The 25858-nt window shown below is 37.5% G+C and overlaps 1 protein-coding gene across 2 annotated transcripts; it reads right to left on the bottom strand.

The window, feature by feature from the left end:
• Window positions 1-14845: 14845 nt before the first annotated feature.
• Window positions 14846-25677, bottom strand: mfsd8l1 (major facilitator superfamily domain containing 8-like 1). Of its 2 annotated transcripts, none has more exons than XM_035908265.2 (12): window positions 25276-25677; window positions 20824-21009; window positions 20577-20639; window positions 19082-19201; window positions 18892-18971; window positions 18449-18779; window positions 18074-18147; window positions 17703-17916; window positions 17312-17434; window positions 17012-17142; window positions 15181-15295; window positions 14846-15036 (listed from the first exon to the last, which is right to left on the bottom strand). In XM_035908265.2, exons 1-11 carry the CDS (start codon window positions 25349-25351, stop codon window positions 15215-15217), a joined length of 1479 nt encoding a protein of 492 aa, XP_035764158.2. In that variant the 5' UTR covers window positions 25352-25677; the 3' UTR covers window positions 14846-15036; window positions 15181-15214. The 2 variants fall into 2 exon arrangements, with proteins under 2 accessions (XP_035764158.2, XP_006792044.2); XM_006791981.3 differs by having other exon boundaries at window positions 14846-15031.
• Window positions 25678-25858: the final 181 nt, after the last annotated feature.

The following is a 25858-nucleotide window of genomic DNA, read 5'->3' as shown; positions in this document are numbered from 1 at the left end:
GCTGCAATGTTATTCTTTTTTTATTATTGTTGTGAACACAAAATTTTCATTTTTACTATCATTGAATTTGCAGGAAAATGTATTTTTGGAATATAATTTGCTGTGTCCAGCCTCCTGGTATCACTTCTGCTCTGTGGAACATCACATTTGTCAATGTTGATTATTGTTTTCTTTCTCTTGACATAGCCACATGACCGCCAGCAAGATGGACTTGATGAAGGGGAATGGAGGGAAGATGCTGATGAGCATGCTCGGTACATGCATATAATGCAGTGGGGGGGGGCACACAAAAAAAATGGGCCATTGCCTCTCAGTGGCCTCCTTGACAGCATGTTCACTTAAGAACTAGCCTGCTTTTGTATACACTTGTAAGTTAATGAGAACAAATCCTTTGTTTAGCCCACAGTGGATACACAGCTATGATTGTTTTTAAATAGATCCCCACGCCCGTCCCTCTTATATGTCTGTTGGCTTATACCCTCCAGTACATCAAGTCTAGGCAGTCCGCCTTCCACGTCTGTGCTACTGAAACATCATACAACAGTGTCAAAGTTGTCATCTATTCTGGGCTCTAAGAGCCTGTTAGGGAAGCTGTCTCTGCTTGTCTGGAGGGACTGACAAATAGATTTGGCATAACTGCCCCCCTTAGCCATCTTTGTACGTACCAAGAAACAGAATATACATCAAGGCGCAACAGCGCGGTGAATGTGCTGCGAAACCAACTCACTTGGTCGTTTGTGATGCTGCACATAAGCAGGAATTTGTCAGATCTTGTGTTGATCTGTGTTATGTGCTGAAAAAGAGACAGCCGGGCAGAAGCTCAAGAGCCCAGCGAGCAGAATGGCAGAGGTCAGGAAAAGGTTGCGCAGGCTCTGCTGACTTTTACTGTGAGTCTGCAGGCCCGGAGGAGTTCCTCGGTGGACATCCAGATGTAACTGGGGCACACAGTCATGCATTAGAAGCACAGTGAGCCCAGTTTTGTGGGGGTTTGTGTGTGTGTGTGTGTGTGTGTCCTGAGTTGCCACTTTCACCTTGGCCCTGCTGCCCACTGATCCCAGACCTAAATGCTGGCATCCATTTTTATTCATTTTGGCTTGTAAGGTTTTAGCTCCATGTGTTTTACATTTAACTAGAAAGGCTACACAGCATCAGGTCAATCAGAGAAATTACTGTTATTTAATAATTTGCTGTGGCTGTTATGAATTTCTTTATGTGTGTAAATGGTCAGGTGTCATGAAAAATGCACAGCAAATCTTGAACAAGCTTGAACAGTTTGATGTTAAAATATTAAAATATTGATATGACATACAAGAAGAATTTTTAGTTTCAACGCACATTAAATCCAAGTTACAATATCAATCAATCAATCAATCTTTATTTACAAAGCACTTTTCATACAAAAAATGTAGCACAAAGTGCTTTACATGGTTAAAAGCAGCCCACCCCACCCCGCCCTCCAACTCACTCCCCACACTCTCATTAACATAAACGATCATAAATACACCCCCCTCCCCACAAACACACACACACACACACACACACACTTAAAAGAGTAAAATTGGGCTGGGTACGCATGAGCCAAGTGAGGAAACACTATCACAGGGAGCCGTCTGCACCGGGAGCCGGTCACAGACCGCAGCCTCCAGGCTGGGCACACAGCAGGAGGGAGGCAAAGAAGCCCCCAGAGAGGACCCCCAGAGCCCCAGCAGCCACGGTCGATCACAGCCCCGGTGCAGAGAGCCCCCTCCGAGGAAACACTGGAGATATGACCCAATAGGATATATACAGGATAAAAAGATAAAATGAATAAGAACGGGATACCATATAAATATAAATATAAATAGAGTAAGAAGATAAAAAAAATGAATAAGAATAAAATCAATAAATATTAGGTAAAACCTAAATTAATAAATAGAATAACAGGATAAAATAAATAAACGTTAGGTGAAAGCTAAATTAAAAAGGTGGGTCTTGAGCCTGTTCTTAAAAACATGTACGCTCTCTGCGGCCCTGAGCTCCTCCGGCAGGCTGTTCCACAGATGAGGACCATACCACTGAAAAGCTGCCTCTCCGTGAGTATGTGGAGGACCTCAAGGCCCGCGAGGGTTCATATGGTAAAAGCAGATCTGAGAGATAAGAAGGCCCAAGACCATTAAGACAGTCTTATGTTCACTTCCTTTAGGAATATTAGACCATAACTACTTATACTGTATTGTTTTTTTCTTTTAAACCTTGATATTAACTCAGATTCATTCTTTGTACTTTTAATTTGAAAACTATTAAACTTTGTGTGATATTAAACAAAAAATCACTTGATCCAGTGTCCACTCACTGCCTACTTACTATCAAAACCATTAAAAAAAAAGAAGTGTATGCTCAGAAACTTTGCTAATTCTAATGTCTAATATGCTATTTTATTTAAAGACTACTGCTATTATTTTTTATATGTAAATAACTGGATACTAGATAAGTAATTTAAATATTTGCAATTTAATTAGTGGATTTAATTATACAGAAAGGATAGAAGATATAATGTTCAAAAGTACACATGCCCATTGTTTCTTATATTTGTAAATAGGTTTTTTAAAAAATTCAAAACTCATCAAAATAAACCAAAAACTTGTAACTTTGCTATAGCTTCTCGAGAGGAAGTAATAACCTCGACCAAACCTAGACGTGTTTCTTTGTGCAGTATTTTATTCTGCTCTCAGGAGCAGATAACCAAAGCAGCTCCTGAAGCCAACACAAATCATTTCAGTTTTAATATTTTTAATTCTGATCATTTTAATATGTATTTTTTTTCTGTTTTACAGTCTTAACATACAGTAGAGTTGTAGATATATCAAATTAAACTGTATTTTTTTTGCATCAAAATTTAATTAAATTGCATTAATTTAACATATAAACAATTTATCCTGTCAGTAAAAAGATATCGTCAGTTTCAGAGATGTGCTGCTTTACTGGAGGACACCTCGTCTCCATTCATCTCCATTTAGCTGATGAAGACACAACTGAATCTAAATATTTCTGAGAAGTAACAATTGCATGTTGCTCTACAGAAGAAATGTATTTTCCCCAACATTGTGGATTTATTATCAGTGTACTTTTAATTACACTTCTGACACTGCTTGTAGTTAAACTGTAATATCAATAACACAGATACCAAATGCTACACAATAGGTTTTTGTAAAACTTCCATGTAACACTTTGGTAGACTGACAAACAGAGGGGGAGTTTAAAGCACAGATGTTTTTTTAATAACTTTTAATTCTCAAATGGTGCAACGCAACCTCACCCTTCCTTAAGCCCAAGGCCAATAAGACAGCTGGGAAGAGCCTGTGCAGCTGATAGCAGTAAAATCATATTCAGAGAGTCTTTTAACAACAGTAATTGACACAGTCTGACTTAACTGAAAACCCTCATGGTTCATAGCTAGCTAGTCTGTTAGCCGTGATGCACTGTAGCCGCTAACTTATTTTAGCACTCAAACAGGCCGAGACTACAGCTACATTTTCCTTTTTTTTTCAAGAAGCTTAGTGATGTATACTTTAAATTGAGCTTTCTGTATTGTAATTAGATGTAAATTGCAAGTGCAACAACCACTAACAGCTAAAAGATTTAAAAAGCAATAGAATAGATGTACCTCACGTATCAACTCGCCAACTTTATTTTGGGAATAATCCTTAGTTTTAACCATTCTTGTATTTATTCACCGTCTTTATGTGACGACATATCAGCCACATTTTTTAACCTAACATTAATTACTAAATATATCAATGAATAGCCCATCCATGTTCCCACTGTTAGAGCAGAGTCAGTTTGGAGACTGCTGGGACACATAACTCCTTCTAAATGGATAAAACATCAATTATTTAAATATGGAAATATATCTGTTTAGACATTTAGAAACTCCACCTACATTAACCTGCCTGTACAAATAAATAAGTAAATCCTTCAGTTAAAAAGACACAAAACTGAGATTTTGCTGTTTAGAAACAAAGATGCTCATGTGCAACTTGTGTGTGTGATATATATGTGTGTAATGATGGATGAGGACCTTAGTTTCACTAACTATATATACATTAAAGCTGCGATTATATCAGCCTTTTGGGTATCTCTACCTAAACCGAGAGATTATGCACCCCGGCAAGATCTGCAGAAGCTCATTTATGTCTTTATTTCTTGCAGAGTTGACTATTCCAATGCTCCTTTTATTGGCCTTCCTAAAACACTATTAGACAATCAAAGTTAATTAAAAATTATACTGCTACAATGTTAGCAAAAACAGTAAAAAAATCAGACTTATTTCTGTTTGTTTCTCAACCATTAAATAAATTGGACCCTAAATATAAAAATCAGAGATGTGTAAAGGATCCAGTATGTCTGCACAGTCTGATTACCTAGCAGTGCACAGATGTAAATACCATAGCTAGAACGTAAATACACACTGAGGTTAGATCGTCATCAGCCCGAGCTATTTTTAAAAAGATAAAAACACCCTTATTCACGATTGCTTTTATGGTAGCTGTACCATCATTAATTTGTTGTTATGTTGCCATTGTTGTAATTTGTTTTTTTTATTGTTGTTGCTGTTATTAGGGTTTTTATTATCACTGCTTTATTTGTCCTTTTTATTCCTTCTTTTATTTGGGGTTTTAATTTGATCTTGTAAAGCACCTTGAATGACTCTATATTATCAATAACTATAATAAAAACAACCACAGGATAATCTTTACATAACAGGTGTATGTATGTATGTATGTATGTATGTATGTATGTATGTATATATATATATATATATATATATATACACACACATACATACACACACACATATATATATATATATATATATATATATATATATATATATATATATATATATATATATATATATTGTTATAATAATTATTATTATTATTTTACCCATTGTTAATTCAGTTACACAAACAAATTAAGAAAATAAAATAAAAAACTTTGACATGGTGGAAGAAGATTTAGATTGCAAAGGACAGACAACGCAGAGATGCAGCACATGAATCACACATCAAGGGCCAAACAGTGGAGTGAAAGTTGGAAAAACAATGTGAATCACAAAAGCAGTTTTGTGACAGTTTGGCTGGAAAGCATCAATGACTTCACAGATCAGCCAACTAAATGAGACTTTATGTCAAAGTCTCTCTAAATCCCTACTTGTTTGTTTGTGTCTCAAACCACTGCACTCAGTTTCTGGGGCAAAATCATTATGGACCATGAAAATTGGAGAAAAAGATTAAGTTGGGAATCAAGTTTCAGGAATTATTAAATTTAGGAGGGGTAGAGGCATTTATCCATGTCTGATGTTGAAGAGAGGTTATCGAGAGGCCACAGCCGGGTGGTGTTATACCGTGCGATTGTGTGGCATTTGTCTTGGCACTGCTCTGATGTGACTCTTGGCACCACATGAGAGCGACACTCTGCCTTTAATTGTTTTTGATTTGATTGGACATTAATTGGCTTTACAGCGACATGTAAATCTAGCAGGACTGACTGCTCTTTGACATCAGCTGTGTCACAGATATGCCCATCACCATCACACCTCAGCGTAGTGGTATGAAGGCGGACGAAAGCTGAGTGGACAGCCGAGAAAAAAACAAGGGAGGGGGGTGAAAAGGAGAGAAAAAAGGAGGGAGTCCCATGGCTAGGTCAGGAGTTCAGAGCTGGAGTTTGTCACCTGCTCTCCCTGGCATGCAATCCTGCTCAGGAAAAGTCTAAAGCTCCACCGTCCCCTACAAACCTTCAAATCTGTCTCCAACTACCCTCCACTAATTGGATTTAATGAGCGATTTAACAGCGCAGCACTGCCCAATCAAATCAAACTGCTACTGTCTACCGTGCTTAATCCTGGGTCACTCCTTTGTCAAGCTTGTTTCCAAGACCCTCCTTTCTGCTGCCTCCTGCCTCACACATTCTCTCTCTCTCCCCGTCCTGTCTCTTTCTCTTAACACCCACCCGGTCTAACACGGAAAAGGCTGAGAAACCTCCCTTGTTAAAAAACAGCTCCAACAAAGATCTCACAAGACTTGGTTGCATTTTGAAAGTGATGTGCTTGACAGTTTGCTCTTGAGCTCAGGGTGCGATCACACCTGCAGGTCAAAAAGAATCTGATCTCTGGCCTTGCAACTGCAGTTTAGGGCTTTGGCCATGTCCACACTAATACGTTTTCGTTTGAAAACGCATCTTTTTGGGCCTCCCGTCCACCCTGAGACGGCGTTTTCGGTCAAGCAAAACCCAGCGTTTTGAAAACGCTCACCAAAGCGGATACATTTGAAAACACCATTTTCGCGTTGCAGTGTGGACAGCGAACCCGGAGCCTTTTAGAAAACGATGACACATTTTAGTCATGTGATGCAGTCATGTGACCAATTAAACTAAGATAGCAGAGGACATTATACAGCAATTGTTTTGTCTGCGCTCAATTTTGACAGCCATATTAAAGATTAATATCAGTTTGATACCAGATAGCTTTTCTTCAAATTCTTTAACTCTCACTCGCTTTTGCAACTTTGTACCTTTGTGTTACTCGCAGCAGCAACTCCACCTCATTGTTAGTCCTTTTAAAGAACTCGGTGCTTTTCCGAGTTCTTTCTGCCGCGACGTTTCAGAGAGTCGGAAAGTAAATAAACGGCACACAGAAATGAGGCAGGTTGAATCGTCTTGCGTTTCACACATGCGCAGTACTGGAACGTAAGCGTTTTCGCCTGTTTCAATGTGGACGCACAACTCTGTGAGAACGATTGAAAATGATGCGTGGACGCGCATTTTCAAATTTATCCGGGCTAGTGTGGACGTAGCCACAGTTAGCTTTGATCAGCTCTGTATTATTTTAAACATTGCTTAATATGAGCAATAATCCAGACTTTGTTTCTTTTGGTTTCATGGGTAATAAACGGACACCTTAAACATTTGTTATATGAGTTTGCAATCCCTCCGTTTATTTACCTCTATCACGTCAACTGAAAACTTAAACTGACACAAATCCACAAAATCCTCTCTGAAAACATAGTTTTACTGAAAGAATATTTACAATATGTTGAACAGTGAAACTCACTGTAAAGAGGTTTAACTACACATCTCAACAGTATGTGCTAAATTTTTGCCCCCTTCATATTTGCCATCCAGGAGACCAGACTGGTGTCTTTGCTGGGCCCATTTTGGCCCTCAGGCTCTATATTTGACACCTCTGATTTTTTTTTTTTGATTTAAGTAGTGTAGTAAAAGACACTGGGGAACTAGGAAGCATCCATGCGTTGCAGGTAAGACAATAGCAGCCTCCGTGAAAGCAGAGGTTCATTTAGGACAGATTTGTCACTGCAGCTGCAAAGCTGCTTCTCAACTTAAATTGCCAAAAGCAGCTTAATCATTGGGTCAAAGGGGAAAGGGCCACGAGCTAAGCAACGCAGGCTTCTGCAGAGGCTGGTATGGGTTTCAACATGTTATTATTTTCTTAAAGCATCCCCATCACAACACAGAGAATATCACAATGTAACCTCCTTTGAACGTATATTGTTTAATGTGCCTTGACTGGTTGAACTGGCACTGGTGCATTTCTGTATACAGAAAAAATGATGTGCAAATGCATCTGGATATGCAAAGTAATAATTTCAGGTTCATTTATGAGAAATTCTTCAAAGGCTATTCAGCTGAAAAGCATATAATAGGCCATTATCCATGAGCCAGAAATGAACAAATAAGAAAGGTTCGTGCTAAAGTTCAAATCTGACCGGGCTCTGAATGAAATAATTATTTGACATACTATATACAAATATGTTAAATGAAATGAGGGATGATGATAATGTTGCTTGAGAACAGGGTTCATCTGAATTTCAAGTATGTTAAAGGTCCAAGCATAAGTCTGTTTTGCCTTGGAGACTTGAGCAAACTAATTTATGTAGAAAAGCAAACAAGGCATGTATTTCTCTGTGTATTTATATTCTATATGTATGTCCCCATCTTTAAATTATGCACCATTTCATGCATAATCTACACTGCCTTCTCTGTGAAATCATAATCTGAGTGGGTGTTCTACAGTAAACAGTGCCTTTACAGCACAGAACGTCACACCAATACATGCTTTATTGCTGGAGTCTGTATTGTAACTGATACTCAAGTGCACTGAAACAGAAAGATATTCATAGGCACATATCTGTTCTACCCGAAATCTAAAGGTTTCCAGCCAGTTCCATCTCTACAATCGCTGTTTTTTTAGTCTGTTTTTTCGCTCTTCATCCTTTTTCCTGGCTCCAGTTCACATCCACCCTCCCCAAAGTTTGCTCAATTCCCTCTTGGTTCAATGGCAGGGCACTAGGTCATGGTACTCGCTGGATTTTCACACTGTTCTCTCTACTGAACACCACATCAAGTTAATCAGGGTTAACAATTGTGGCGGTGCCTTGCTGAGCAGGGCTCCCATCGGCTTAGCGTGGCCTGGCTCTGGAGATACAGATGGGCTAGTAATCTCTCTCCTCTCAAGGCAGAGGGACACATGAGGGCGGAGGCAGCTGGACGGCTGAGTGCGGATGTGGGCTAGCCGCGGTCGGAACAAAATTAAGGCAGTAACACGTGTTAGATAAAATTGGAGATAAAAATTTTGTGACTTTAAGATATGAAAATATCTCCTAAAAGCAGGTATGTAAAATCTGAGTAATGGAGTTACTGAACAGATAACAATCTCTATAAATAATGTAAGCTAGCTTTCTAAATTTGAAATAAAACAAAATATTTCTGAACATAATAATAGGCAAAGACATTTTGTTCTCTCGCTGTTAGGCACCTCCTTTTGTCCCCAAGGTATTTCATCTCTGTGCACTGGTGCTTTGCCAGAAAAACAACTTTAAAGGTCCATTTACCAATGTCTCCCTTCAACAAATAAGCTAATTTATATTCCTCCAGAATAGAGCTGTCAACAAAATTAATTTAAAACTAAAATTTGCATGCGAGAACTTGAAATTCAATGACATGCATCCTGGAAATAAAAGTGAGGAGCACAGCGCTTCAATGGCAAGGCAACATTAACATTCTTTTCACAGATTGTGAAAACTCACCCCTCTCAAAAATGTAACACAAGTATTCTTAATCCCACGTGTGCTACTTTATTCTCATCAGCCACATAGGTTAAGACTAGTGGGATGTCAGAGGTCAAAAAAGACCAAATCCAAAGTAAGTGTATGATGCTTTAGGATCAAAGAGAGGGGGGAGAATAAAAATGTCAGAACTGAGGATGACTGAAGCGTGACCTATTTGGCAAAACAGAACTCTCTGTGCAATAGCAGCTGGCTCCCTTGCACAACACATCCCTGGGTGCCCCCGCTATAGGCTACGCAGACTTAATTATTCATTCACTTAGAAGGAGCATTACACAACCCTGCATCCCTGATAAAACCAGTGGGGAAGAAAGAGTCTGCCTGTCAGACGACCCCGGGTGACAGATCTGGAGTTAAATCTTCTCCAGGAGTTCAATTTCAGACAGCAACTAAACACAACTCTACTCCTCGCATAACCTTTTGAACTAAAGAAGCGACTCTAAAGCCCAGCTCCGGCATGAGATTTTATGCGCATTTTACCCTTTGTTATGGAAGACTCTTGTCACAGCCCATCCTTTTTACCCACAACTCGAGCCCTTTCAAGCCGCTCACTTTTTTCCATAAACTGTCTTGCGTTTGCAACGTCGCACCTCTTCGGAAGGACACATGTATTATTAAAACAGGATTCAAGTGCTATCCCTGCAGGGACACTCAGAGACTTTCACAGGTTTCTGTCAGTGCCATCATTTTGATTTAACTGTGGCTCCAACTTTTTTTTTTTTTCACAAACATTAGGAATCTGTGACACCAGTGCACAAGTCAATATTTTATGCGCTTGGAAACTCAAAGGCTAAGTTTAAGCTTTAAAGCACTTCTCTTCATTTATTACCCATGTCACCTCGCTTCATGAAAGTCTTAAAATCTCGTCGAAGGTATTATTCTTGAAAGTCGTGTAAAGTGCAAGAGAAACGACAAGAAAAAGAAGATGTGGTGGGAAAGTGGATGGTGATACGGTGGTAATGCTTTGTCCGCTCTCACACATGTAAAATATGTATGCCAGGGTCCCGCAAGGCCCCCAGAGTCACAGAGCATCATCCCTACACCATCTTCACTCAGTTTGTGGATGTCGATTAGTGATCAAGCCTGGGGAAGTGTTCTAAGAACAACAAAAAAAAAAGAACAACACAAACAAAGTCCTACTAAACCTTACATGCCCTCGTTGCCCCAGTCAAGAAAATACAGTTCACCAAAAGTTCATGTGTCCATTCTCATCTGTGAATTTGGTTATATGTCTGCGACTAGTAGTGAAAGAGGAGGAGCGGGCAAGCCAAATTTACCCCGACAATTGTTGATACGACGCACGACGTGCTCAACACTTCTGACCCTGATATGCAGGGTCGCTGCTCGGTCAGTGTGCCGCTGCAGGCTAACTGTGTTTGGGGATTGTGTGTGTGTGGTGAGTGGAGTTGGAAAAAAAAAAAAGGATAACCCCAAAATATCTCTGTTACTGGCGCTGTGTCGTAACATTTCCGAGCCAGCCCCGCCCAACATCAAAATGGGTTCAACTAGAGTTCACAACATATGGCCACACCTCCTCGCCATCGCATCATCAAGCAGAAGGCATGTCGTCATGAGCAAGGCCTCACCTACACGCTTGTTTCTGTGGGGTGACATTCGCGTCATATCAACAGTAGCTTGTAAAATGTCCTGATTTAGAGCAAGTTTTGTCTTGAATGGACCAACAAAGAAGGCCTGCTATTAGTTTACAACAAAATGAATTTGTTTGCAGTAATTTTAAATGATTATTAAAAAGTAAATTAATAAAGAAATACAAATATTTCATAAACTGCAAAATTCTACGGAAATATGAAAGCAACAAAAGAGTTGTGAAATATGTATTACATTTTTCTCACTAAAACACGCACACTCAAATTATAATACCAAAAATATGGACAGGAAGATGAATAATATCACCATTTTATTATCAGTTAATGTACATTTCTAAATATCTGCCTTCATTATAGGCACAGATTTAGGAATGACAAGGAAATAGGGTACATGTCATATATATTTTACATTATTTTTTTAAACTATGTTACAAAACTATATAAATATTTTTTTATTTAACAATTACAAATTAAATGTACTGGTAAAATAATTTTATAGTATATTAAATGCACAAGAAAATAAATGGTATGAAGAAAGTAGAATTTTAATGTACTATTTATTTTGTATTACATGACCTTCTAATCTCATGTCTTTTAATTTATTTTTGGCATATGTGTATTTAATATTATTTTTGATTTGTATGTTTTTTGTCTTTGTAATGGTGTGCCTTCTTGACCAGGACAACTATAAAAAAAAAATAATTTCAAGGGTAAATAAATAAATAAAACTGATACAAATGTTTAAATTTTAAAAAAAAAAAGAAGATTAATTTCATATGAACCTCAAATATTTTTTTTTATTAGTAGACTTATTTGTTCTGAAACCTGACAAGCTGAAATAAAAATGCATATAAAATTATATTTTACGCAGTATTATTTAATCGGAAAGTCAATTTATAAAGCAGTCAAACAAGTAATATTCAGTAGGTTTTTACAGAATAATGTAATTTTAACAACCTCACAGATTTTTTTTAACAGTGCTTCCAATTAGAAATCAACTCAAGCATTTTCCACTAAACCATTAATTTGGGATACCAACACTGTTGGGTTCATTGCCTCCAAATGATGATGATGACGTAACCTACTAAAATTCAGTGAAACTGTTTAATTAAAATATAGAGATTAAACTACAAGATACTATTTTTTAAAAAAATCTTTCTTTGACTTTTAAACGATAGAAAACAAATGACCTTGACAAAATACTGTTATTGCAATTAATATACATTTTAAATAATAGAAAACAAATAAATAAATAAATATGTATATAAACATTATTTTCTTGTCATATATTATATTGCAAACATAAGTAATGTGTTATAAAACCAATTCTTTTGCTCTACTCTCAAAATGACTGCGTGACTAAACCCAAACTCATCACTTATTAGGAGAATTATAAACACAAGCTCACATAATGAAGTTTATCTTTTTTATTTAAAGACAATGGTACAAAGAAGGTCATGTACATTTTGCGAGGCAACAAAACAAAATAAATAAATAATGAAAAATAAATATGAAATAAAGAATACTCGGTTTATAACATCGCTTTGGTGAGTTTAGTGTAAAATGTGAAGAAATTATTACGAGACAAACAACATAAATGCCTGCAAAAAGTGTAGTGCCTGTTTTAGCACTGCCTTGTACCTAAAGCAACTCTAACAGTGCGGATGTTCATTAAAAAAAAAAAAAAAAAACACACACACACACACACACACACACAAAAAACCCAGCTTCTAACAGTGGACTCATCACATACCAGTCATGCAGTAATAAGAATGAAATATTTCAAAGACTAAGAGCGCCCACCAGTGTTGAAAATATATATGAAATCAGCATCATGATATTAGCAATGTGTACTTTGTAGTGCTTTCCAATGAAAAAAAGATTCTTTGTATTAGTTGTTGTAATTATTTCTGATTATTTAGTGTTTAATTATTGTCTCACTTACTGTGACATTTAAAAAACATATCGGCAATGTGTTTAAGCGCTTGTTAAATTAATAAATACAATATGAGAAGAATGTAAAACAGTGTCGTCAATGGAAAGCTGAATATTTCATTTGACCAAGTGTAATTAAATTACTGTAAATTTAAAACAAATAAAATAAAAATAAAAAATTAAGTTCTAAATCCTTCTGCTATTTCAGACAAAAGGGCCTGCCTTAAAATCTCTGTACAGTTTTGGCATTAATAACATATTAATATTCTTTATCACAACAGAAGGTCAATAGGTCAAGGTATCATTATGTTTCAGTGGGAAATATTTAGACAGCGATATTTTTTCAGTTATAATTTTTTACAACAGATTTGAGATGAAATTGAAATCTTTAAAGCTTGTTCATTTACAGTCCCCTGTCTTGAGAGGCACCACGTAATTGTAAAAATTGTTGTAATCATAATTAAAATAAAAATCATCATTTTTTTCTGGCCTTTCTATTCTTGAAGCCGATAAAGTCTAGCCTTGTGAAGTCTTCCAGTTACAGACTAGCCAGTCAATGACACTCGTGCGCTGATCTACCGCCAAGGTCTTCTGTGGCTCACCAGTATCTTTATTTTCATATATCCATCATACTGTTGATTTCTCAAATCCTAATGTTGCTGTTATCTCTGCAATAGAGTTGTTTTTGCAGCCTATCCAACATTTATCTCTGTTGATTCCAAATTCACACGCATAGCTCAAAATCCAAATGCTGCATTTGAAATCAACTCAGGAGCTTTTAACTGTTTAACTAATGCAAAAAACAATGAAAGAATAGTTTACACCTGTCCATGAAAAAGGTCCATTGAGCAAATTACCTTTAATTCCCTGGAAAAAAACAAAAAAGGGGGCAAAAGCTTAAGAAGCTGTAATTCCTAAACCCTAAAAACACCCTCAAAAAAATTCAGGGAGTCAGCAAATTAATCCCACAATGGTCACAAAACTTTAAACACCTTGAATAATGCAAATCATGTCAGTGATTAATATATATTCATTAAGGGTGCAACGATACACAAAATTCACGTTTCGGTTTGGTTCGATACTTTGGTGTCACGGTTCGATATTTTTTTGATACAAAAAAAATTTTCATGCTTTTTTAATTTGTCATTTATTAAAATTATAAATATATATTTTAACTCAAAAGTACAGTTTTTAAATGTAATGTTGCTAAAACAACAAAATAATTAAAAAATAAAATGAATCTATCTGATCGAGAAATCACTCATCTTTGGAAAAGAGAGTTTATTACAGAGAAATGACTCTTTCCAAAATAAAAGCTATACTATACGCTTCTTCTGGGCTATATTCTCAGCAGCATATTAAACATATCAGGTTCCCATAAGGAGAATCATGTGCTAACAGCTGTCTAAATGACTCGGCTAAAGTTTGTAGCATGCGTGCTTGTTGTTTTTGTCTGCTTCCACTTGTCTTTGCACTAGGATGATGTCGGCGTAAATGTGCAGTCATATTCGTTGTGTTCCCACTAGTGCTGTCAGCGTTAATCTGAAATGACGTTAACGCCACAACACTGCAAATCTCCGTTAACGAGCTACCGCGGATCGCTCCATGCGGGGCTGGATGGCGTCAACACGTTAACGAGCTAACTGCGCTAACGCACTAGTTCCCACCCATGTAATTGAGCATTGCGTGGCACATCCGACATACTGTTTTACTTTTGTCCATGACACGCTTACCTTCAGGGTCATACTTCACATGAAGACCAAAATAGTTCCAAAGGCCAGATCTGAAAGAGGGTGGGGGAGGTTCAATTTGCCATGTTGCAACGAGCTTAGCTTCTGTCTTGCTAGCTTGCGTTGCGCTCAGTGGATCTGCGCTCGACAGTGCAGCCTAGGCGGAGTAGTCAAACGCAGATCCACTAAGCTCACAACACAGACAGCATCGTCAGAAGAAAAGTTGATAAAAATAAATTAGAAATTTTGTATTGTTCGATACATATGCGTACTGTATCGAACGGTTCAATATCGATACGAGTATCGTTGCACCCCTAATATTCATATATGGTCCTCTGATGCAAATGTAAAACATTTGGAATATTCATCAAATTAACAGTTAGCATGATGTTTTATGTGCTGAAGCACAGGTAGGATGTTGGTACAAACCTCTTTATCCAACTCTTGCATGAACAGCAGAACTCTGTTTATTTCCATAGGAAATATAGTGAACTAAACAGCATCAGATCAGCCTCTGCACAGACAAATCCAACCCTTACAGAATGAGCTTTGTGCTTGTGATACTACTCTACATGATGGTCTTGATGCAGAAAGTGAGACTGATGAGGGACAGAAAGTACAGATCGCGAAGCTCCCACTGTTCTTAAAGAGAGAGAGAAACAGAAGAAGACCGTATGTAAGACTTTTATTTACTTTCTAACATCTACTTACTATACTACCATAAATAAAACTGAATTGAAATGAATCGCATCAAGACATACATTATGGTTGTAAATAAAACTGTACCTCCTTCAACCACTTTTCCTCTAACAGCCACTTGCTAATTAACGTTTTCCGAATTGTCCATTTGCTCCTGTGCAGCAGGTTCCACCAGTCGGTTGTATGAGTAGACCAGCATCATCTGCAATGGACAAAAAACGTTTGTTAAAGAAACGTTTATTCTCATGTTGAAGTGGAAAGTGACTGAGAGAAAGAGAAAGATTGTCTGTTAGTTGGTGTTGTGGCGTGGGAGGGAGCGGACGTGACAGCAGAGCGGGAGTGTCTGTGTCCCAGTGAAAACAAAAACCACAGTGTACTCACATTCGAAAATAAAGTAGTGCTGTCATTACGTCCGTGTCCTGTCTATGCTTAACGGGTCCAACACTACAGGTGTCATTATCATTTAGCAGTTGCTAAGCTGAGTTCAATATTCAGTTCAATTCAATTTTATTTATATGACGCCAAATCACAACAACAGTTGCCTCAAGGCTCTTTATATTGTAAGTTAAAGCCCCTACAATAATACATACAGAGAAAAACCCAACAATCATATGACCCCCTATGAGCAAGCACTTTGGCGGCAGTGGGAAGGAAAAACTCCCTTTTAACAGGAAGAAACCTCCACCAGAGCCAGGCTCAGGGAAGGAAGGAAGGAAGACAGGATAGAAGACATGCTGTGGAGGAGAACCAGAGATTAATCACAAGTATGATTTAATGTACAGAGGTTGATTAACACATAGTGAGTGAGAAAGGTGACAGAAGAAGAAATACTCAATGCATCATGGGAATCCCCCAGCAGCATATTGCAGCATAACTAAGGGAGGGTTCAGGGTCACCTGATCCAGCCCTAAATATATTCTTTATCAAAAAGGAAAGTTTGAAGCCTAATCTTAAAAGTAGAGATAGTGTCTGTGTCCTGAATCCGAACTGGAGTTTGAAGCGGGAATGTTTCATTTGGGTTCATTTGGTAGTATCTGTAAAAGTTTAAATATTTTTAAGAACTGAACATTTGATGCTGTGATAACTGAGAAACTACATCAGATGTGTCAGGGAGGTAGAGCTCCATGTTTTGTTTTTTGTTTTGTTTTTTACAGAGAAAATAATGAAAGAAAGGTCTGTGAAGAACTGATGGAGTAAATTTGGTTGTTTTTGCCTTGTTTTGTCTTGTTTGCTTCTAAACATTTGGGTTTCATAACGAGTGAGCCTGTACTTCATGAAAAGGATATTGTTGTGCTTGTTTGTTACCTAATCCAGTTGCTGCTGGCTAGACATGTCAACATGCATCTCCTTTTCTTAACTTAAAACCTATTTTTAGGTTTTTATTTGTTCTAAACAGATACTCACTGATGAGAAACATCACTTTTTGACATAAAACAGAAATGCACATTTGCACACTTTGTGAGTCCCAATTTTAGAAACTGGTTCATTTTATACACATTAGTGCAAGAACAAAGGTTTGCGTAAAAAGGGAATGTGGTGATTAATCATTATGTTCTCAAGCAGGTAGCATTATTCATTCCTAATAAATGAAAAGTAGAGAGACGTATTTAGGCAAAATAAAGCAATACAAAAGCACAAATGTGTATTATGTATTATTTTTATTATTTTTATTTGTAATATTTTTATGTAGGAAAAGAAGAGAAGCACATAACCTAAATCTACCCAAATGTACTATTTACACTGTATAAAGAAAATTTCAAAAGCAAAATATTGCAAATGAGTTTTCATGTTTTCATCATTTTATTTTTTCAGGTTATGCCCTCGATATAAATATGATTCCTCTCAGCCAACAAAGGCCCGTTTACACTTAACCTCTGACAGGATGCCTTATTGTTTTGTCATTGTAATTGTTGCTTACCGTTAGCAGGACCAGCAGTATTGTCATCATCCCCATCATGACATACATGTTCTCGGTAAGGCCTCCAGCCCATAGTGGGCCCAGAATGGTGGCTAGACCCCCCACTGAACGACGTATTCCCTGACTGAAACCTGCAAAATGCCCCACACAGCACAAAACACATCAAAGGGCTTACTTATATGGTTATTATAAGGCCTTAAAATGTGCATTCAGTTTCACTGATATACTAATTTTTCCCTCGAAACGACCCCAGAACCCTGTCATGCCTTTGCTTGTCCAGTAGATGGTGCAGTTTCTCACCTTGTGTTTTCTCAGCTGTAATTTTGGAAAACAGAGAAACCTGCGCAACAGACACAAACGGCAAACCCAAAACCTGCAGAAATACCCCAATGATGAACTCTGTCAGCTGCCATGAAAAGCCACCTAGAGAAAACACAAAACGCCAAAGGAAGGAAAAAGGTGAATAATATATATGACACATTTCGAAGATGGATTTCAGGAAAGCTTTTTTAAGGATTAAATATTACATATGTGTAAAAAGAAAGCATTACTTTGACTGTGTCTCAGTGAGAGATCAAGGACCTAGTTCTATATGTGAAAATGTTCCGTCCAGATGAACAGCATTCATGAGAGTTAGATGCTAAAGCAAAAAAACAATCAAAAAAAATTATAATTTCAAGTTGAGTCTAACCTAGCGGCTTAGCCAAGAAGATGAGGCACCAGACACAGGAGATGTTGCACATGCACAGACCAATGGCGAGGATCACCCGTTCTGTCACATGGCGGCTCAGCCAGCGCACAAACAGGAAGCCGGCAATCACCACTACACCACCAAGAAAGTACATCACGCTGTTCTCCAGCTCCCCAAAGCTGAAATATTTCTGCGTCAGGGGGGTCACCATGGTCTGAGGACACAGCCCGTTAAATCCTTTAGTGTCATTATGTTTGTTGGCAAGATAAAACTCAGTTTGTATGCTCTCACGGGGTTTAAAATGATTAAAAATCAAGAAATGATATACTGAAAACAGATCATTTAATTTGTATGTGAGTTTCAATCTGCACCTCCAGTGCTGTCTGATTGAAAAAGGTGACAAACTGGGCAGCCAGCAGCACAATCACCTCTTCTCTCAGGAACTCTGATACAAAGAAACCGAAACATGTAGACAAAACATGAAAACACTGGAAAGAGACATTGGTCAACAGCAAAGTCAGAGAGAAAGGGGACAAAAATCTATTTCATAACCAGGAAGTTCAGAAACAACAACAACAAACAAACTGTGCTACTTCACTTGTAAGAGATCAATTTTGCACATTCCAAGGCTGATAAAACTAAGACGCTTTGTAGCAAGAAGGCAATCCAATCTGTTTAAGAAGAGGATAGAAGAAGAGATGAACAAACAGGCAAGGCTCCCAGCAATAATCATGTGAATCACTGACCTCGAGATATGCTGAAATTCTTAAAGACACCTGAAGACTCTGCTGGTGAAACAGGAGAATGAGGTGAAGGATTCGGATTCAGCGTAGTGTTCCTGGGTGGACTGGAAGCCACGACAGAGCCGTAGGACCCCATCAGCTCCTGAGACACTATTAGGGGCTTTCCCTCTTCATCGCTCTCTTCTACGTCTTCCACAAGGCTTTTCTCATTCTCTTCCTCTTGGTTCTTTCGTGTCATACTATCCCTGGCTTTCCTCTTCTCAACAGGTGGTAGGTCCACAGTCAGGAAAACAACCACGAATTGAAGGAGAATCCACAGCAGACACATAAACAGCTGCAAGGGATGGATGAACAAGGTCACTGCTCTCCACAGTTGGAGGCAAAAAAATGCGTGAAAAATGTAAAACACCTTATTATAATGCATACTGACATGCTTTAAATCTTACCCCGGGCGCAGTGTATTTATTGATTACAAAAGGACCCAGGTGGAAATCACACAACCTCAGAAAGATGTTAAATGCTGGACCTGTGTTAAACAAAGGATACTACATGAATATTATCCACCTAAAACCATTAAGATTTATAATAACTAAACAATCTTTAATGTTTGTCGCAAGAAAGCAAACAAGCACTGACCAATCACAAGTCCAGCCTGCCGACACGCCATGAAAGCAGCAAATACAGTGGCACGGTCCTCTGGGGCCGTGCTTCTGGTTAAGAAGCCAAAGATGGACGAGCTAACGCCTGCACCGATGCCTGGGAAACAAACAAACCAACTAAAAACCAAAAACATCAACTTTGGCTTCTCTTTTCCAGGTAAAACTGTTTTTTGTAAAGTGGGAAAAAGTAAAGAAATCATGTTTCACTAACAGTCAAATGGCCTGTATTTATATAGCGCTTTACTAGTCCCTAAGGACCCCAAAGCGCTTTACATATCCAGTCATCCACCCATTCACACACACATTCACACACTGGTGATGGCAAGCTACATTGTAGCCACAGCCACCCTGGGGCGCACTGACAGAGGCGAGGCGCCCGGACACTGGCGCCACCGGGCCCTCTGACCACCACCAGTAGGCAATGGGTGAAGCGACAAGTCAAGTGACAGGAGTGATTTAGAAACAACAAAGAAAAACACGTGTTTTTTATTTAACATGGCATTCAGTTAACCTAAATGGTCACAGATGGCATATTGTGTTAACAGTTGCAAGTTTTAAATGTTAAAAGCATAATTAATTGGAAAAAACATGTTTTGTTTTTTTTCACTTATGTTGGGACAGGTGACATGTATTTGGCTTATTGAGTAACCAGAACTTTGGGTGTTTCAGCCTCAAACTGGCCAAAAAAATAATTTTTTGAAGGCTTTGAGGAACTGCAAGAAATGAAGATAAAACAGCAAAAAACAATAAACCAGACAACAAGTGTCTACTCTGACAAACAGACACCTTACATGTCTTCATCTTATCTTAACAGCTCTATTAAGTTATTCCCACGAATGTCTTGGTGATGTTAAGTGAGGGATTTGTACGGGATAAAGGAATGCTATCACTTTTTGCAGTACAAGCCGTACCATTGAATGTTCATTTATTGGAGCCACATGGAGCCAATTTCCTCCTACAATGGAACAATGACCCAAAACACAGCTCCAAATAAGAACTGTGAACATGAACTATTTAGACAAGAGGGAAACAGTTGGCATTCTTGAAATTTCTCCAGACTACCCCAACAAAGTGACAGCAGTTATGCAACTATTATGTCCAACTTTGACAAAGTCTTAACAATGTCTCATATCCAGATCATAACACACTCAGTTGCTGCAAACTCAGCAGTATATTTTACCAAACATACCTTAAGACTCAATTTAAAGTAGCTTGTAAACACTATTAGTGACCTACAAGTTAAGGATTTATGAGTGTCAATGGAAACTATCACAAAGGCAGGGACTATATTTTGCAGTAAATAATATATCCCCGTATTTTCTAATCACTGAAGTACTTTTAGTCTGAAACTTTTATAATCAAGTTTTTTAAACTGTTCTAAACTAACATGCTTTTCAGTAAGACTAACATATTTGTAGTCATTAAATCCACAAAATGATTCTCAGTTCTACGTTTACTTATTATAGACTCACCTGCTACCAGTCTGCTTGACAGCAGAAGCCACTTTGAGTATCCCATCAAGTACATAAAATTACCTGTAAAAAAAGATAAAAAGTAAATATGGAATAGACTTAAATAATTGTCATAAGATTTGAATAAAAAAAAAACTATGTTTGGTTTCTTGTACAAAAGAAGTACCCAGTATAACTGGGGTTCAAACGTGAATTCTATTTGAAGGATTGCTGAGTGTTAGAAAATATGCAAGACCTGTGGACTCACCAACTATCTCAAAGATGTTGGCAAACAATATGATCTTCTTTGTTGATCGGGTTCTGTCGGACCAGTGGCCAAACAGTGGTCCAGACAGTAGGCCACTCAGACTGAATGCTGACAGGACCAATCCCAGAAAGTAAGGTGCTGCATCCAGAGTCTGCAAGAAACGCCATATTGTGGGCAAAATTACAGCTGTGGATAGAGAAGAGAGGGGAAATGTGTTTTTTATTTTACCATTAAGAAATCATACATATTCGATTCATCGCAGTCTGAAAACTAAAAGACAAAAGATGGATACATCACGCTGTTATTGCTTAGAGCTTTATTCATCACACAGGCAAAGGATAATGCTGACCAAATGTAATCCAAAATTCAATTACTGGGTCAGATGGCACACAATAAAGCACGCTCTCTGAGAATTCCAGAGAAAATTACTACTCAGATTCTTGTCGTTCAGGGATATGGCCCTGACAGACACAGTGTGTGGAAGTGACAAAACTAAAAGCTCCAAAACTGAATGTTTCTTTTTCATAAACTTTAGGAATTTATCATTTATTTGTATATTTATATATTGCTCGCTAGAAAAGAGCAAAACCTCTGTATCTGTAGATAATTCAATAATCTCTCTTTTTCATTGACCTTGTCTATAAACAGCCTCTATAGAGCACCACAGTGGAGTCAAATAAACAAGATTTGATTGAAGTACAGACTTAATTTAGTTCAAGGTGTTAAAAAAACCCACTGAATTAACTTTAACAATTACAGCCAATTTATGTGCCTAATGTACCATTTTTAGATGCAAAAAGGTAAATAGAAACTGATTGACTGATAAGCAGTTTCACGGCCAGGTGAGGCCTGTACCCTCGTTACATCAGGACAAACTAAGCTGATAAAATAAGAATCTGGTTCATTCTTTAAAAGGATGAATGAATGAATTGATTAGCTCAAAAAACACCAAAAGGCCAGAAGGACTACAGAAGGGGAGGTAGGTCTGTGTTTGTTAAAGTCTACAATCAAGAGACACTTTCTGATTGTTAATACAAATACAAAGGTACAACAAACCAGTGGTTATGTTCAAAAACAAGAAGGTCAGATTTGACTTTACCAGAAAACATTTAAAGGGGCCTACACATTTCTGAAAAAAATGTCTTCTAGCTTGTAATAGAATCATGGGAAGAAAAAAGATATATTGTGTATATATATATTTATATTTCTTCATACATTGTTATATATTTCTATACAGTGTATTGTGTATTTTGTTGTACAGTTATTTTATTTTATCTTATTCTTTCCCAGTTAAATTTACCCTTCATTCAAATTTGTGTTGTACAGTTATTTCATTTTTAACTTTAATTTTTATATTTTATTTTATTTTATTCCTTCCTGGTTAAATTTACCCTTTTTAATTTTCATATTTATTTCCTATCTTATTCATAGCCTTTTCTTTTTTTCTTTAGGTCACGAGCAGTTGTCTAAGCATTTCACTGCATATCGTACTGTGTATGACTGTGTATGTGACAAATAAAATTTGAATTTGAATTTTGAAAAGATGGAGAAGGAGAGAAAGAGCTCAAGGTCCAAAGCATATGACATTATCTGTAAATCATGGTGGAGGCAATATTATAGCATGTGGAACTAGGTCAGTCGTGCTTACTGATGATGTGACTGCTGATAGAAGTAGCAGTAGCACATTCAGCAAAATGTCGCAAAACTGATTGGACAGCGGCTGATAGTGCAAATGGATAGTGAAACAAAGCATACTGCATTACCAAACCAAGAGCTTCTGAAGGGAAAGAAATGCCATATTCCTCAGTGGCCAAGTCAGTCATCTGATCTCACCCCAACAGAGCATGGTTTTACAAAACTGGAGGTAGAAAGATCCACAACAAGGCCTGTCAGAGCATCTTGAGGAAGGAAACACAGCGTTTTGTGATGTCTATGGTTTCTACACTCCAGGAAGCATTTTCATTCAAATATATGTATGATTACGTGATGTTAAAAATAATGTTTCTTTTCTCAATTAATCATTAGCCTTTGAAAACAGATGACTAAACATGGCTGCAATTCTTAATAGGTTAATGAATTATTTTGGTAAAACCCCTTTAATTAAAGTATGCACTTCAGTCACATCATGAATGTTTGATTTAAAATCCACTACAGTGGAGCAGAGTCCAAAAATGTATTGACCTAACTGTGTAAGGCGATTTGCTTGATGCACAATGCTTTATAGCTGATACCTGGTTGGCTAGTCGGTTTTCCAGGCTGTTCACAACTACTCATCCGGTTAGTTAACTGCATTCTTTGCTCACATTGGTGTAGTTGCTTTAATTATCTGTCCCAAATTTGAGAATTATTTACTCTACATGGCAGTTATTTCACATCAGCTATGCGTTAATTCACCCTTTTTGCAAGAGTTTAGTTAAGTTCATTGGCTTTGATTGATTTGTGGTTGCCACATTGCTCCTAACCTGTTCTTATGTATACACGTCTTAAAGGTGGACATTTTTAAACACATTTGGATTATGCAATGGTTTCACAGAGCACACCTGTATTCATCTCTGTTGTCAGTTGTTCTTTTGACTGTATTTTTAAAGTGACTGTGACCGAGTTGTGATAATGGCTTAAGCAATGTTTGCATAAAGACGGTGATGTCCAACCAGTTAAATTCAGTTTGATTTTTCTTTATATAGCACCAAATTTAAAAAACAAAACAGTCAACTCAATACACTTTATATAGCAGTAATAATACATAATGGAAAACCCTTAAAATCAGGTGACCCTGTATGAGCAAGCATAAAAACTTCCTTTTAACAAGAAGATTTCTCCAGAAGCACCAGCCTTAGGGAGAGGTGGCAAGGTGCCGAGACTGGTTGGGGGTGAGGGGAAGAAGACTTGCAGTTGAATATACAGTGTCAAACTGTAGTGTAGATGACCCTATTTTACATTACTCACTCTTAAATAAACAGAGGTGGGTTGTACTGGAAATCTGCACTCTTAGATCTAAAACATTAATTCAACTACAAGTAAAACCACTCGTGTTAAAAGATTAACCAACTGTTTGTGTTTTAAGTACTGTTCAGTTTGCTGTGATCAAGCAAACCTAGCTAGTGTTTCGCTTGAAAATTTGAAGTCCAAGTGTAAAATAACTGCTTAAGATTTTAGGTTAACTTAACCTTGTAACTCTTTGGGAGTTGCCCAATATTGTGGCAAGTAAAACAAAAATCTTTTCTACCTGAGATTTTCCTTTAATCTCTAATTTTCTTGTTTGTTCTCACTGTCACGTGGGGTGCTATCAAGCGCTCCAATCATGCTGGACTGAGTCACCTATATACATTTGGGTCACAGGTCCTCTCAGCTTAGCCTGGTTGTACTCAATGGTTCTGTGCTATGGTCTTATCAGGTGAAACACAGTTATTATTTCCACAGGAACAGTTTTCTTACACTTTTTGCTAAGTCCTGTGCTTGGTTGGAGATTGTTCAAGTAGTTCAATTTTTAGGAACTAACTCATCAATGGAGGCTGACACACGTGGATCTTACTCACAGATCAGCCTGGGGTTCTCTCATTACTGCGCACACAAGCTAACATAAATGTACGGTGATGCAATGATATCGCAACATTTTTACACCACATAAAGATTTACACTGGTATTATCGCCTTATCTTTGAGTTTTGCCCAATTCTACCTCAATCTTGCATCTGTGGATGCTGAATTTCCTATTTTCTGCTTTACACTTGTCACCAGCAAATAGTGAAAACAATTTGCTGTTATAGAATCATAAAATTGAAACAAACCTTAAATTTGTACTTAATTTCACTTCATTTAAAGCTCACAATTGTATTGCTTGAAGCCTGGATTTATAATCTATTCTTTTACAGTTGTCAGTGTGTGTCTTTATAACCGGTTAAGCTTATGGTACTTGTAATGCAGTGTGTAACACAGAACAGATTTTTTTTTTGTTAAATGCCAATGCAAATGCGGTAAATAAACACAATGTAACATATTATTATCTCCACCTCTTATAATAATTTGATTTTTGTATATTCTATTCAATACATCTTATATATTGGGATACTTATAAACATTTATGTTGTCACAAATGCGCTTTAAATGCACTGTAGAGATGACCTTCATTGAAAATGATTATGTGAAATGAATTATTTCCGATGTTTTTTCTTTTTAATGTTTATTATATTTGCATATTGTTAAATAGACTATAGTAAACATGATATGAAGGGGATATGGATATATATATAAAATAAAGAAATGACCTATTTTTAAAAATCTTTTTTACTCTTTATACTCATACGTCATTGCACCGGTGTTGTGCAACGGCGTTATAATTAAAACAGTCCATTTTGTCCACTTAAAATATCTTTATAGAACAGTTTTGTTGTACTTGTTACAATTTTTTTGGTCATTGTCATCTACCCATGTTTACCCCAATAACAAGTCTTACCATATTCCACGCCGCTAAGAAGAAAAATAAGTCCGATGGTGATATATGTCAGCTTCTTTTCCCGTCTGCTATCCATTACGTCTCACTGCTGAATTCTTCTCTCTGTAAGACTTTAAACATACATGTCCCTTCTCGTCTCCCTACCAAACACAGCCGACAAAACTCCGAGAGCAGTGCTTCCAATTACAGAAAACAGCTGCAGAATGCTTCAAGAGCATACTGTTCCTACTACCCGAACAGCGTTTGCAAGGCTAATATCACTTATCACTACGCGTTATCTCATATCGTATGGAAAACTCTTGTTTTCGTCGTGATTAAAGTCCATACATATATAAAATGTCTGTAATTAAACCAGCCGGGTAAATGCTCCGCAATGATTGATGCTAGCCGTAGCTTACTAAACGCTCGCCCTCAAACTGCCAAAAACGAGGCAGAGGGGAAACGACCAATCACAGCAGCGCGCAGTTTAAAGCCATCCTACACAACTTCCGGTTGCCCGCACCTTGACAGTCACAACCGCTGAAACTTCAACTGCTTTCATAGATTGAATAATATACGCACACATTAGAGTATAAGTTTTTTT

The sequence above is a fragment of the Neolamprologus brichardi genome, chromosome 15, assembly GCF_056152115.1.
Source record: "Neolamprologus brichardi isolate AB-2024 chromosome 15, ASM5615211v1, whole genome shotgun sequence".
Taxonomy (NCBI): Eukaryota; Metazoa; Chordata; class Actinopteri; order Cichliformes; family Cichlidae; genus Neolamprologus; species Neolamprologus brichardi.
Note: the sequence above shows the minus strand (reverse complement) of the source record. Positions and strands in the feature narration are given on the sequence as shown.

What these genes read in the sequence shown, in the direction of transcription:
- mfsd8l1 (XM_035908265.2), bottom strand. Translation starts at nt 25,351, where the DNA reads ATGGATAGCAGACGGGAAAAGAAGCTGACATATATCACCATCGGACTT. An exon ending in CAACATCTTTGAGATAGTTG is followed by an intron (nt 20,640 to 20,823) that starts GTGAGTCCACAG and finishes CTTTTTTTACAG; the next exon opens with GTAATTTTATGTACTTGATG. An exon ending in GCAGGCTGGACTTGTGATTG is followed by an intron (nt 18,972 to 19,081) that starts GTCAGTGCTTGT and finishes TGTTTAACACAG; the next exon opens with GTCCAGCATTTAACATCTTT.